This window comes from Ixodes scapularis, unplaced genomic scaffold (assembly GCF_016920785.2).
Source record: "Ixodes scapularis isolate PalLabHiFi unplaced genomic scaffold, ASM1692078v2 PGA_scaffold13__105_contigs__length_92229423, whole genome shotgun sequence".
In the NCBI taxonomy this organism is placed as follows: Eukaryota; Metazoa; Arthropoda; class Arachnida; order Ixodida; family Ixodidae; genus Ixodes; species Ixodes scapularis.
In genome coordinates, this window is record NW_024609839.1 from 74278030 (window position 1) to 74290964 (window position 12935).

The window sequence follows — 12935 nt, forward strand, 5'->3', positions numbered from 1 at the left end:
GTCTGACTCATACACGTGCACATGCAGGAAGCGCGTGCACGCGAAGGACGCGAGTATATATACACGCAAACGGGAACAAGCGCGCGCGCGTGCGCGATGTACGGGTGTCTAAGATGTGATGTGAAGTAGAAAATGCGGAAGGCAAGACGGTCAGTCGGCCTCGACGCTGCGAAACTCGGGAAGAACAAATACACGGAATAGGTGGTGACAGTTACCCTGAAACTGGGATGGAAGGACAAGAATGGACAGAGTATTAATCGAGGTATCGGGGACAGAATTGATGTCTCCTTACCTCGAGTTAACTGACACTAACCATCACTAGCCTGGCTCCTTTCAGACTGACGTCGGCGTAGAAAATAATTTTGTAGCTGTTTTAATTGAACGGAGTTTCTTTTTGCCTCGAAGTCGGTCTCACCGTTCACTCCGGCTCGTTTTTCTGTTAGCTAGCTCAGCGCGACGGTTAGTTATATTCGAAGTTTAATGATTGGAACGATTCCCAAAAATACTGACCACATTCGAATTTAGACGGCTGACTGTTTTTGCTACAAATCAAATAAAAACTGAGTGATTTATTGATTGATTTATTACGCGTGGAACGAAAAAAAAACCCAAAAAACTCGCGCCTGACGAGCTGCTTTTCCAGAGATCGGTGACATCACAGCCGAACCTTTCCCCCTTTCTCTCGGTCGTTTCCCAGCATCTCGAATGTTTGGAAGGAGTTGGTGCTTCGAGTTTTGTTGTTGTGGGTTCCTGACAATTTTAAGAACTTCAGAAATCTCAGTGCTTAAAATTTTCGGAAGACTGAATATGTGGAGCACATACAACAAAAGCGCAATAACCACTTTTTACGAGGCTCTATTGAGACTGTTTTGAGTTTCCCTTTGACCAAAAATGGGGTCGCCTTGGTCTCCGCTGTCTAGACACGAACGACTAATTTTCTAGTTTTTCTACAAAGAGACGCCCACCCAAAGGCACACCAGAACCAAAATGTGCGGAATTGAGATGCTCCGGCCTCTTCCCCGAATAAAAATCCTGGCTATGGTACTGGATTCGGTAATGCGACTTTTCTGCACCACCGCTATCAAGTGAGATAAAACCACCGACGATGGAGTCTGATAGAATCTCATCAAACCTGCAATGATCGTTTTCTATTCGTCTTGTTGTTTTTTTTTGTCTTTTTTTTTTACCCTCGACTCAGCACGAAGTCGTTACTAAGCCAAGGATGCCAGCGTTTGTTGCTTGCTTTTTTAACTCGTTTTTTTCAGTGCAAGGATTTAGGTGATGAGTTTCACCTTAACGTGGAATGTAAGACCTGGCACATTCATAAAATTACAACCTTCGAGCTCTAACCATTTTTATATAAAAGTATAATTGGAACTATAAAAAAAAAAACATGAAGGGTTCACCTTCGCCGTCATTTCGAAATGCCAAACTCCGATTACTCGGCTATCCTTCCTCGCTTTGAGCAAGCGCGTCTTTTATGCGGGAAATCAAGAACGAGTCCAAGGAGGCCATTTGAAGAAGAAAACTATAATATCTTGTTTTTCGACAGTGACGAACGCGATAATCTTTCCTGTTCCTCTGCGAAGAAAACGTCGTCGTGACAAATCGACGTATACGGTAGCCCCTGCGCGAATTCAACCAATTGCCAGCGTGAACTCAAACTGAATGTCTCCGGTAAACTAAACGTAACCTACTTCGCGATTGGGGGTAATATTTAAAAAAAATAAGAAACGCATAACGCCACACAACCACGCCAACCGTCTTCCAATGGGGCTATCGCGTATGCAAAATCTGCGTGCGTTCCACTTGTGTCCATTGTCTTTTGCTTTCCTCTTTCTTTGCGTTTTTCTTTCGTAAGCGTCATGTGTAGTCAGTAAATTGGGGAAAAGACTAACGTAATTCAGGATCGAAAGAAACGAACGAGTAAAAATAAATCCAACGTGGCTGGCAATTTGCAAATCAGTCCCACGAGTGGCCCTGACAACCGTAAAGCCCCTTAAAGTGTGCTTTCCCACGTAAGCCGAGTGCACTGCGTCGAAACCAACTTCTTGTGGCGACACGATTGGATCAGTTGCTGCCTGCACTATAATCCCAATATAAGAAGTACAATACGAGCGCACTATTTTTTTAATGACGTCACAGGAAGAGTGGAGCGTCTGCAAACTTATCACGTGACTGCGCCCACCGCGCGTCGCGTCTCCCCTTCCCAAGGTCACGTTACATATACATGGCGTTGGATCGGGTTCGATGACACGTCGCGTCCTCAGCGGTCCATTTCTATGTGAAACGGAGTAGTCGTTCATTAGCAGACGAACGGATTGGATCGATCGTACTGCCGTCACTGTTACAGCATGACTGATGCGTTATGTCCTCGCCAACAGACGCGAATCAACAGGGCCGTCTATGCCAAATACAGGCGCTTCGCGTTTCTCAAAGAGCGTCGCGTACGGCACGGAGACGACATCCATTGTATACTACACACCGCCGCCTCTGGCGCGGGGCCCAAGCCTCGATCGAAGCGGCGTGCACGAAGCGAGGGGGCCCGGGGGAGGGTGATGGGTGGGGTAACGGCAGACGGTAGGGCCCTCCTTTCTTACTTTATGGGCCGGCAGAACAGCTGGCATTCCGGGCATTCCTCGCCGGTACCGAGCGAGAGGAGGACCCCGGGAGAACCCCACTGGGGGGCCAGACGTCTGTGTTTTGGCAGAGACGGCCCTGTTGGCTCGCTTCCGTCGGCGGCGGGTGCCGCCGATTTATGGCTCCGGACACCTATCCGAGCGAAGGGAGAGCTGCGTCCCCTGCAAAGTTCCCGACGTAGAAAAGAAAAGAAAAAAGAAGGGGCTGTTTCGTGCGAGGGAGGGGGCGAACTGACTACTGGGCTTGTCTGCCCTAGCCGCTACCGTGCGCACAAACGTCCGTATGCGTTGCTGCCTTTGTATCGTTTAACGACACTGCGCGTGCCGTGTTCTTTCGTACCTGGTGCCGAGGCGGTAATTATATTGTTCATTATCGCGCGTTCCTTTCGTGCCTTTGTTCAGACATGCGGCACGTCTTGCTCGCCGCACATTCGTAAAGATTTTTTTTTTTTTTTGTCTCGCACTTTAGCAGGTGCATTATGCACTACCATAGCCTCCTATATACTGACAAAGCCTGGCATATCACGACAAGAAGCGGCCGCCGAAATGGAAAAGGTGGACCGGAAGACACAACGAATGAGAGGAGAGCCACGTGACTGGCACCCCGCTGCGGCGAGACGTTGAAACACACTTCTCCCGAGCGAGCAGGTGTGTTTCGGGTCCTCGCCGCTGCAAAAGCTGCGCGCTGACGTCCAGGTTCCCCGAGAAATGTCTCTTTGATGCTCTGTGCTACCAGATCCTCGCGCTCCAAATCTGCGACCGGGCACTCTATGGCTCCGTCGTCGAACCGCCAGGCTTTGTGAATATAGAGGAGGCTATGACACTACAAGTCACATTTCTAGCGTCCTGCGTCTCAGGTTAGGTCTCCTATTCTGCTTACTAATGTCAGTGTCAACTCAAGAAAGGCAATAGGCCACCATGCCTTACATTTCTTAAGACGTCGGTGACTACAGTACATAATACTATAAAAAACTGTCCCAATCCGACCTTCGCGTCTTTGTCGAATAAATTTTGTCTTTCAATCTGCTCTTAAGCACTGTACTTGGGTCGCTCTTTCGCGCGTCTCATAGCCCTCAACGCATCAATTACGTCTATTATCATCTTCCTTCCTCCACTGGCGCGTACCTATTTACCATACATAATGAACCTCGATTGAACCGTAATTATCGGAGCGGTACGGGCTTCCCCCCTCGCATCGCGCACACACAGAACGCCTCTAGAACGTAACACGTTACGGCGTCGCTAAAGCGCTTCGAATCGAGATCCGTACCGGTGGCGACGATTAAGAGGTGTATATCCTATCTGGGGCGCCGCTTTCCTCTTAACACAAAACCGGCCGCCGCCGCGCCGCTAACAGACATAGCAACAGCCCGAGAGCTTCCGACTCCGATCAACGGGGAAAGAGAAAATACCGAAATGACTCTTGGAGGAAACTCATCACACGCAAACACGGCCTCGGGCTTTCCTCGTCCCTTCGCGTCGCCACATCACTCCGTTTGCACCTTACGATGGACCGCAGTGTAACGCCACGACCCATCACAACCAATCCCGTGAGTGGAATAGGAGGGTATAAGAGGAGAAACAATCAATTTGTCACACTTTTCTATAAAAATTAAAAAGAAAAAGCCGTGAGGGCTTTACACTATGCGAAGCACAAGTTCGTCTGCTTTTTGCGATGATGTCAGAACGCCGAGCTCTTATTGGCTGATTAAAAAAAAGTAATCAAAGCCAATCAGAGCTCCGCGTCCTTCTGACGTCATCACAACTCCTGCGCAAAAAGCAGACGACTTTCTCTACGCATAGCGCTATGTGCAGGTGAGTCGTACGATCCGGGAGACATAATATAAGTGGCTAATCGTCACGGTAATTCGGATAATTAGATAAAATTTGATCGTCACTCTTTTTAATTAGTGAAAAGATTGAGTATTGTTCCAATTAGAAACTTGTGGAGAGTCATCGCAAACCAATAAATCAATCAGTTTTCGAGGGACTGGAAGGACGTGGGGAGCGCGGATGATGAGATTATCATCTCTGCGTTTTCGCATTCAGCAGCTCACAGCAAGATGGCGGCGAGCCCCCCTTCGTTCATTTGTATGGCGCGCGGTCATCTTGCAGTGGACATGCCGGCCTCGCTTCAAGAGTGCCGTCGCCGCTCCGACGAGTCTTTATATATCCTCCTTGGATATAATAAAAAAATATCCGGATGAACAAACCGTCGTGGTCCAACGGAATCCCGTACAAAAGTTCCATATATGTCCGTATTAAGAATTGAACCAATCAGGTCATATATGCACATATACTTATATAATATCACTGCATATGATCTTATGATTGGTGGCAGCTATTAAAAACCGTTTGCTCTACTGACGTTTAACTCCTAGTCAGCTCAGTTGGTAGAGCGCTCCACTCGAAATGGAGAGGTCCCTGGTTCGATACCTGGACCAGGCGGATTTTTTCAGCCGCGCACCAGTCACCTCAGCTGTGTGTAGAGATTTATGTTTCTCCTTTGTTCCCCTTGTTCCTCTAGTCCAGGGATTATTATTGTTTTGTGATACAACCTAACTTGCCCTAATTTTGATGTGGCCATATACGCCATTTATGTACGGAATAAAGGGTACGAAGCCGCCGAAAGACAAAATCTCTGGAGGCGTTGGGATTCCAACTCCGGTTCTCTTAATCGCCGGTCGGGTAGTTGCGAGACCGGTGCTTCGGAAACCCGGAGTTCAAACCCCGACGCCGCCAAAAGTTTTGTCTTGCGGCCGCTTCGTAACCTTTATTCCGTTCGATCAGTACGGTTCCTTCGTCCGCATGCTTTCGTTCAGTTCCTCTTTGAACACCGCGTAAAATAATGAAAACGCTCCTTGGAAATCTAAAGAAATTAGCAGCGACCTTCACATTCAAAATTCTTTAACGCATGAAGCGCATCTTCGGGAATTGGCGAGGGAATCGGTGAGGGAATGTTTTCACGTGACGTATATTTTTCTGTTAAATTTTGCGGAAAAACTGGATTAGTGTCTAGGTCACAATACCAGAATTGTCCCGCTAAATTTAGCGGGTAACTGAATCGGTGTATAGATCACGTGACGTCAAAAGAGAGTTTTCGTAGGCCGCGTTCTCCGTAACCCGCTAAGATACCCGGAACTCTACAGTCAAAGCCATCGGCGCGCAGGCGCAGTAGGGGCTTCTTCGTTGCGAAGGGAGGACTTAGCGGAGGGGAAAACGCGGTCCACGAAAACTCCCTATCTTGGGATATCGGGGGCGGGGTAGCGTTAAAAAAGCTTTTCGTGCTTTAATAATCCCGTAGGTCGCCGGACATTCCCGCGGCACTGGGCTGGCTCCGATGGCTCGTACGGCGTCCCCCTGTGGTCCACCGTACGCCCGAGACGGAGTGCGCGGTGCACGACGGCGACGCGGCACTCCCCGGGCGCTTGGCCCCGTTTTCTTGAAACGGCGGTTTGGCAACGTGAAGCGCGCACGAGTCGAGTTTCGAAGCGACTTGGGAGATGATTACGGCGTGACCCCGCAGCGCGACCCGCTCCCGTTTGCTTTCATTATCCCCGGAGCCATTATCCTATTAGCGGAGGCGAAGAAAGGAAAGTATTGCGCGTAGCTGTCTACCGGCACGGGGCCTCCCTTCCTTCCTGCCCGCTCGCGATCGCTCCAAGAGATGATTAAGGTGTACGCGATTATGAATTCTTATCCGCTTTTTTTCCCCCTTTCTCTCATGTTGGTTAGGTTACAGCAGGAAGTGGCAGCTAGGTTTCTTGTGTGGTATACACCCTGGGGATGACGCAGTTACCGCGAACGCAACACTGGCGCTTTGTGTATTTTTCTCACACAGGGTATACTTGCAAAGGGATCTCAAAAGTTAGAAAGGAAGACAGCGTTTTGCATATAGAATATTCAGCTGCTCCCGGATACAATTTAAATGTCCATTACCGAAACATCGGTCCAGAAGCATTGAAACTTTGAAGCTTCCGGGGTGCTCTGCTGAATTCGAATAAAATTCTTCCCGGCATCGACTACCTTTGTGTCAATTGTGTGCAGTCTACAAAGGATCCTGACGAACACCAGATTTTAGTCTAGGCCGACGCCCATCAGGAACACATGTCCCACCAGACTGCCCGTTTTCACTTTTGACGAGAAACTTTCACTCGTGAAAAACGATTATCGGCGATAGCTACATTCAAAATGCAGTAAGTGCCAGGGTCCTAGGACACACCACGGAAAACTCAGTGCTTCACAGTAAATCGTAGCTTATATTCGGCTTTTCTTTTTGTATCTTTATCATTCGCTTGTCTCCGGCCAGAGATCGCGCTGGTGATCGACTTCACTCCCCGTCGCGCTCCCCGAGGAAATAGAGACGGGTATTCTTCCAAGTGGCAGATCGCGAGACACCGCACCACGTCGTCGCCCCAAAAACAGCAACGTCGATAAGAAGAACAAAGGACCCGAGCGTCTTTCCTGGTGCCCCCCGGACACGTCCGCGCTCCTGCGGACAAACGGCGTCCGACGGGCAACGCGGGAGGTCGACTAGGACGCATAAGCGTCTCGCCTCGCAGCATCGTAAACTCGCGGAGGGCTTTTCGGGGGTGTCCGCGGCGGCTGTGGCGCCGTTCGATCCGATGCATCGCCCAGATCCGCCTCTGGAAAGACAGATCTCCCCCTCCTTCTTTCCTCGGCCATAAAACATGGCTGTACGCCTATAGGGCCCTCCGCGAGTAGCGATCCCCCCCAACTTGTCCACGCGGAGGGAAGCCATAAAGGGGAACTTCTTACAAAAGCGTGGCGCGTTAGAAGGACGAGGAAGAAGAAACGAGAAGGCGTAATAGCAAAACGCAATCATTGACCTCTTGAGCTTCTGGCACCGTCAGCGTTGCATCGCTTCAAACCGCCTCGAGATCGTTGAGGGTACCAGGAGTAGAAGACGTGTGCTCGTTCTAGAAAAGCGGAGAACGTGTGTACCATGATCTCCGTCGGCGATCTGTTCCGATCCCAGCCCCGTTTGGCCCGGATTCCAGGAGGTCGCTCTTAGAATTCGTTTTGACCATAAAGCGCTTGTAAAATTGCATAAAGGTGGCTTCGACGTACACCTCCCGGAAAACTTGAGGTTCAAGAAAGAAAGAAAAAAAAATCAAGAGGCAGGGGTTAGGGATCAGCAGTTCAACGGAATATGGGACAAACATATACCGGGTACATAGAAACGAGATTCCCATTTGTGTTACTCCCAACACTTCCTCCTCTAAAAATGAATATAAAAAAAAAAGAAAAAGTGCGAGTCAAATTGGAAAGAGCACGACATTGCTGAAGAGCGCGCTTCGATCGGCAAGTCTAATTGACTCCGGGTAACTTATTGGCCCTCGGACGATTAATCTGAAGGAAACGCTGGCGCAGGAATGAACGGACAGATATTGTCGCAAAGCGTAGGGACACCCAAGAGCGGCCTGACCTTGATGTGAGCCCGAAGCTACGCTGCTGTTGCGCATAAATGTTTTTTTGTTTGATAAAGCGCGGAGGAGGACGTCAAGGATTGTTCGTGTTGGCGTACCCCGAGTATGCGAACGGCCATGGAAAGAAATGGTTTCTGTTCTCGAATCCGGCTCTTGGAGCAGAAAATCGGGAAAAGAAAACCACGCGTGAAAAATAGTCCGCGGCTTGCGTCAAGGCGAGTTTAGAACTTCGAGTCGGTTCGTACCTCTCAGGAGCCTTAAGTTTCTCTCCGCAGTTCGGAAAGTCGTTGCCTCGTGCCTGTTTCTTTTAAGGCATTCAATTTTGTTTTGTTGTTTATTACTCTTTTTGTTGGGTAATGGCGCACCCAGCTTTAGAAGCGCATGGACTAACATCTTATATAGTGCGTATACCTTCACGCTTGCCCGTTCTACATCGTGACGTCACGCTGATTCAACAGCGTCTGGCCACAGTGATCAAAGAACGGACGAAACGGCTGGGACTCCACTCCGTTCACCCCTAAACTGACGGTCCGGTGGAAACTTCGTGTCCGTTTGAACAGTTATGCGTCTATATATCGCCACGCGGTCACGCTCCCACCCATACCCTCGTACAGGGAGCGGTGAAAGGAAGGCGTTTGATTGGTCCGGCAAGCGCGTAGCTCCCACTGCACTGTCGGTGTAAGCGTGAGCGGAGCATGAATGGAGCGAGTCTTTTAAAGGGCGATGATGGGCAGTTTCAATAATGCTCTACGCTTCATCTGATGGCTTCAGCTAGAGGGTGCACCTGCGGAGCTGTCCGTCAACGTGCGCCTGCTCGCCCACGCTGTGTCGGTCAAGCGACCGAGCACGGACGCAAGGAATGGGGTTACGTTGTCCTTGCCCGCCATCGCTTTGGAGTTCAGCGGCTGTAGGGACCGTGCTATAAAGTTCGGTTGGAGAGATATCGCGCGATTTCGTGCGCAGTTCTCATAATCTTGGCACTCTCCACGGTCTCGTTCATGACATGGCACTCTTGGCAAATGGAACCTATGGTTTTCCCTTTTGGACCGACGGTTGTATTGAGTAGAAACTAACCGTGGCTAGAAGGCACGAGCCACCGCCCAACTAAAAGGACAAACCATATGCATCCATCGACCCATCCTTTCTTTGTCGTGTATAAATACGCAGTAGTGACTAGTGATACACGACCGCACGCCGGTACGGTGCTCATCCAGTTCGAAACGGACAGGGGTGGGGATTGAAAGCAATACTGCATAAAAGAGAAGGCCCGCGCCCCCCCCCCCCCCCCCCCTGCCCCTCATAAAAGAAGAAAGTCATCACACAGCGCTATTTTGCATCAGCATCGTCGCCGGCGCGTCTTGCAGTGTGGTATTGGCTGGAGTCGCGGAAACGCAATTCGGTGGAACAGAACGGGTCGGGTACTCACGTTGCGTTTCCAGATCCCGGGCACTGTCCCGCCCCAGCGGCTGGTAAGGAACTAGACGCACATCCGGGAGACGCGGACACCGAGCCGGCGGCCACGGAGCCCACGGGACCGGGCGCCGCCGCCACCCACTCCCTGTTGACGTAGTCCGGCTCCCCGTGGTTCCCTCCGCTCGTCTCGTATCCAGAGTCCTTGGTGAGCTTGCGGGGCGACCGCTGCTTCGGCGGCGGAGGCGCGTCCGGGATGGTCCAGGTCGAAGACCACGCCTTGTCCGCGTCCTGGGGCGCCGGGACGCAGGCGGCGTCCGCCGGGGCCGTCCCGTGCCTCTTGTCCCTGGACAGGTCTCGCTGGGAGCCCCATTCCCGGCGCAGGGACTGCCTGGACTTGGCGGTGCGGGACGCGGAGGACGACGACTCGACCAGATAGAGGGACGCCGGACGGCCCAGCCGGCACGAGGACGCCGTCGGGGTCGTAGAGGACGAGTCGTGTCTCGTGCGGCCCCGCAGGGACTGCCGCAGGGAGGACGCCTTCTGCCAGAGGGTCTCCTTCGTCGAGGGACTAGACGACGGGGAGTCGCCGCTCCTGCAGACACAAGCAAGAGAAAGAGCGACAATCAGGGTCAGTGTTCCAAACAAAAAAGAGATAAAACAAGCTTGTAACGAAAATACAACCAGTGCGCAGGTGAGCTGGTGGAACGTAACCACGATGTCTTTAACACGAGACAGACAAGAGAAAAATGTAGACAGTGGTAGGAAAAGAAACAGTGGCAGACCACGTCTCTCCCTGTTTCTTTTTCTACCACCGTCAAGAAACGTTGTATGTCCCTGTTTCGTTTTCTACCACCGTCAAAATGTCTTTCTCCTTCTCGGGTTAAGATTTATCGTGGTAAACGAGCACGTAACTCTGCGTGTCTGCGTCGCCTCCAAAGGTTGTTTCCCCGAACATCTTATTATTGTTCCCCAGCCACCGAGATTGCGATACTTGCCTATTGAAAGAACACCCAAGAACGAGCGTCAAGCGTGAACGTAATGAACATAATACGTTTCCTAAACAGTCAGTAACTATATGCACACTCCTTCAGCGCTCATCATATAGAGCCAAAAAAATGCTCAGTCTCTGCACTAAAGAGACACGTGCGAGGGGTCGAATATTCCGCGGAAGAGACCTCCCCCGCACACGTTCCGAAACAACAGCCCCAGTAGGCACAGGACAGGCAGCACGCAGAAGACCGGCTATCGGAATAGCTTGGAGTCTCTCACACCTTAAAAAAAACAGGGCGTGTCGCGGCTCGGGCATCTAATTATCGCTTCGCGGCCAATGAGATTGCTACAGCTTCGCATTTCGCGCGCTTTGATACCAATTGCCTCAGCAGGAGCGGTCCGCAGCGTTATTGGAAACATATAGGGCACCATTACGCGTCTCCAAGATTTTTCTCGCACTGGCTGCTGTCCTCAGGCCATAGCATTCGCGCGGTAGAGACTGTTGCTGCTGGGCGCTTGGTGGCGCTCACAACCAAATCAAACTAAAGCCTCTTGATACGGAAAAGTAGCGCCATCCTTTGAAGAATGCCGTCTGCTACTTGGCCCGATCCAGGCGGCACTACAGTCGATGCGCGGGTGTACAAAAGCAAAACATAAAGATAAAAGGTGTGCGCGTCAGAGGAGGAGGGAGAAGATGGCGCTACCTTTCCTATTCAGGGGCGTTAGACCAAATGATACAAAGAAATAGCCGCAAACTATCATCATCATCATCATTATCGTCGGTCTACGGAACTTAGGAGAAACGCAAAATGAGCTCCGCGCCTCTCGACGCAACACAGAACTTTGGCAAGGAAGAGGTTGATCGGAATTTTAAGGTCCATCTTTTCAAAGCGCGAAGGTGTAGAACAATTGCCTGTGCACGCAAATGAAATTCAGAAAGCTGTGCTCATGCATGATGACAACACAGCCGGCCCAAATAGTATCCGCAGGGGACAAATATAGATTCGCACTAAATCTTGCATTCTGAGGTATCATCCAGCGAAAACAGCGCAAGGAAAGAAACAGCAAATAAAAAAAAAAAAATCCGTCGTTAGTTGTTTATGCGGCAGCAGTTTAGTCTGCCAGAACACGGTGACATTGTTACCCACTGTAAATGAGCAATTTAGCCAGTGCAGTACAACTGCTAGCCTAACGTTTTTTAACGTCCATACGCGGTAGTGATACACGACCGCAAGCCGGTACGGTGTTCATCCAGACCGGAACCGGCCATAGTAAACAATACAGTTCTCAGGTGTGCATTTGTATTACGGCAACGAACGGTCACTTTTAAAGCAGTACAATTACAGCCGAAACTTCGTACTAAACCATAACAGCAGGACAGCTCAATGCAGGGAAAGATGGTCAGAGAACCAAGAGCAGCTTAAACGCAGTAGACAGACGAAGGCATATGTGCATTGTGACTCGCTTTTCTGCCTTTGTATCAGCGACAACGAGATGGCTGAAACTCGCCAAGCGCTGCGTTCCTGTGAGTGACAAAATTATCATTAGACAATGTACACTCGACTTACTGCCGCTCTTAACCGAACATTCATAATTCCAGCCCACTTATTTCAGTCCACTTCACCCTAGTTAAAAGTATTAACGATTTCGTCGGATCAAGTTCTTTGTATCCTAAGGAAAACCTCTTTAGATTCTAATTCGTGTGACGACATTCGCTTCGTTAGATTCAAAAGAGAAGTCGCATTATTCAGGTAACCTCATACACATATTAATACAATTCGGTAACGTGCAATAAAAACCGCACTAGCTCGTTTCTAGTGCCCGCCTGAAAGTAGGGCTTGCATTCAAGGTCACCACTAAACGACTCAAAGATGATCCCGCGCTCCACTGAGTTCAGCGTGTTTTCTTGTCATCTGTGAGCGCGGGTCAGTGTCGTAATCCATCTTTGCCGTGCACCAATGTGACATGGTCACGAGAGACCTATAGGCCCATTTTTCCTGATGCAAGATGTTACCAACAAAACAAATTAAAAAAAAAAAAAAAACATGTCCAAAGCGCGATCAAACTGCGACGAACAACCCGGTTAAACTGTTTTTTTTTTCCTTTTCCACTCCAGACTGGACCTATCATTCTCTCAACGCACGAGCGATGGCCTGTCCGATTGTATTTCTTCCGGCACGATAGCGGATCTGTTCTTTTAGTCGCATTGTTTTACAGTTGCCGAAGGGATGGAAAACGCGAACGCGAGCGTGTACAGGTTGAAGATGCTTCTCACTGATAGGCATTTTCCCTTCTCGGGCGGCCCGTGTGATCGTTGTTGACCTCGCGGCAAGTCCTCTCCATGTTCGGTGATGTTTCGTACCCTCTGATCCTGTTGCCAGCACTAGGATGCCTTAAGACGCGAACCTTCTCGAAATGCAAATAAACCCTTTTCAAAACCCCA

The 12935-nt window shown here is 50.1% G+C and overlaps 1 protein-coding gene and 1 non-coding gene across 2 annotated transcripts in view; one reads left to right on the forward strand and one right to left on the reverse strand.

Moving 5' to 3' along the window:
- LOC8051012 overlaps nucleotides 1–12935 on the reverse strand; it is a gene marked incomplete in the record, with an annotated part of 650797 nt that overhangs the window by 565683 nt on the left and 72179 nt on the right. Inside the window, 1 exon segment of the mRNA XM_042289953.1 lies at nucleotides 9516–10094. Within this exon segment, the coding sequence (XP_042145887.1) occupies nucleotides 9516–10094 (579 nt within the window).
- Nucleotides 5015–5087, forward strand: Trnas-cga. Its single transcript has one exon. It is a non-coding gene; the product is annotated as a tRNA-Ser (tRNA).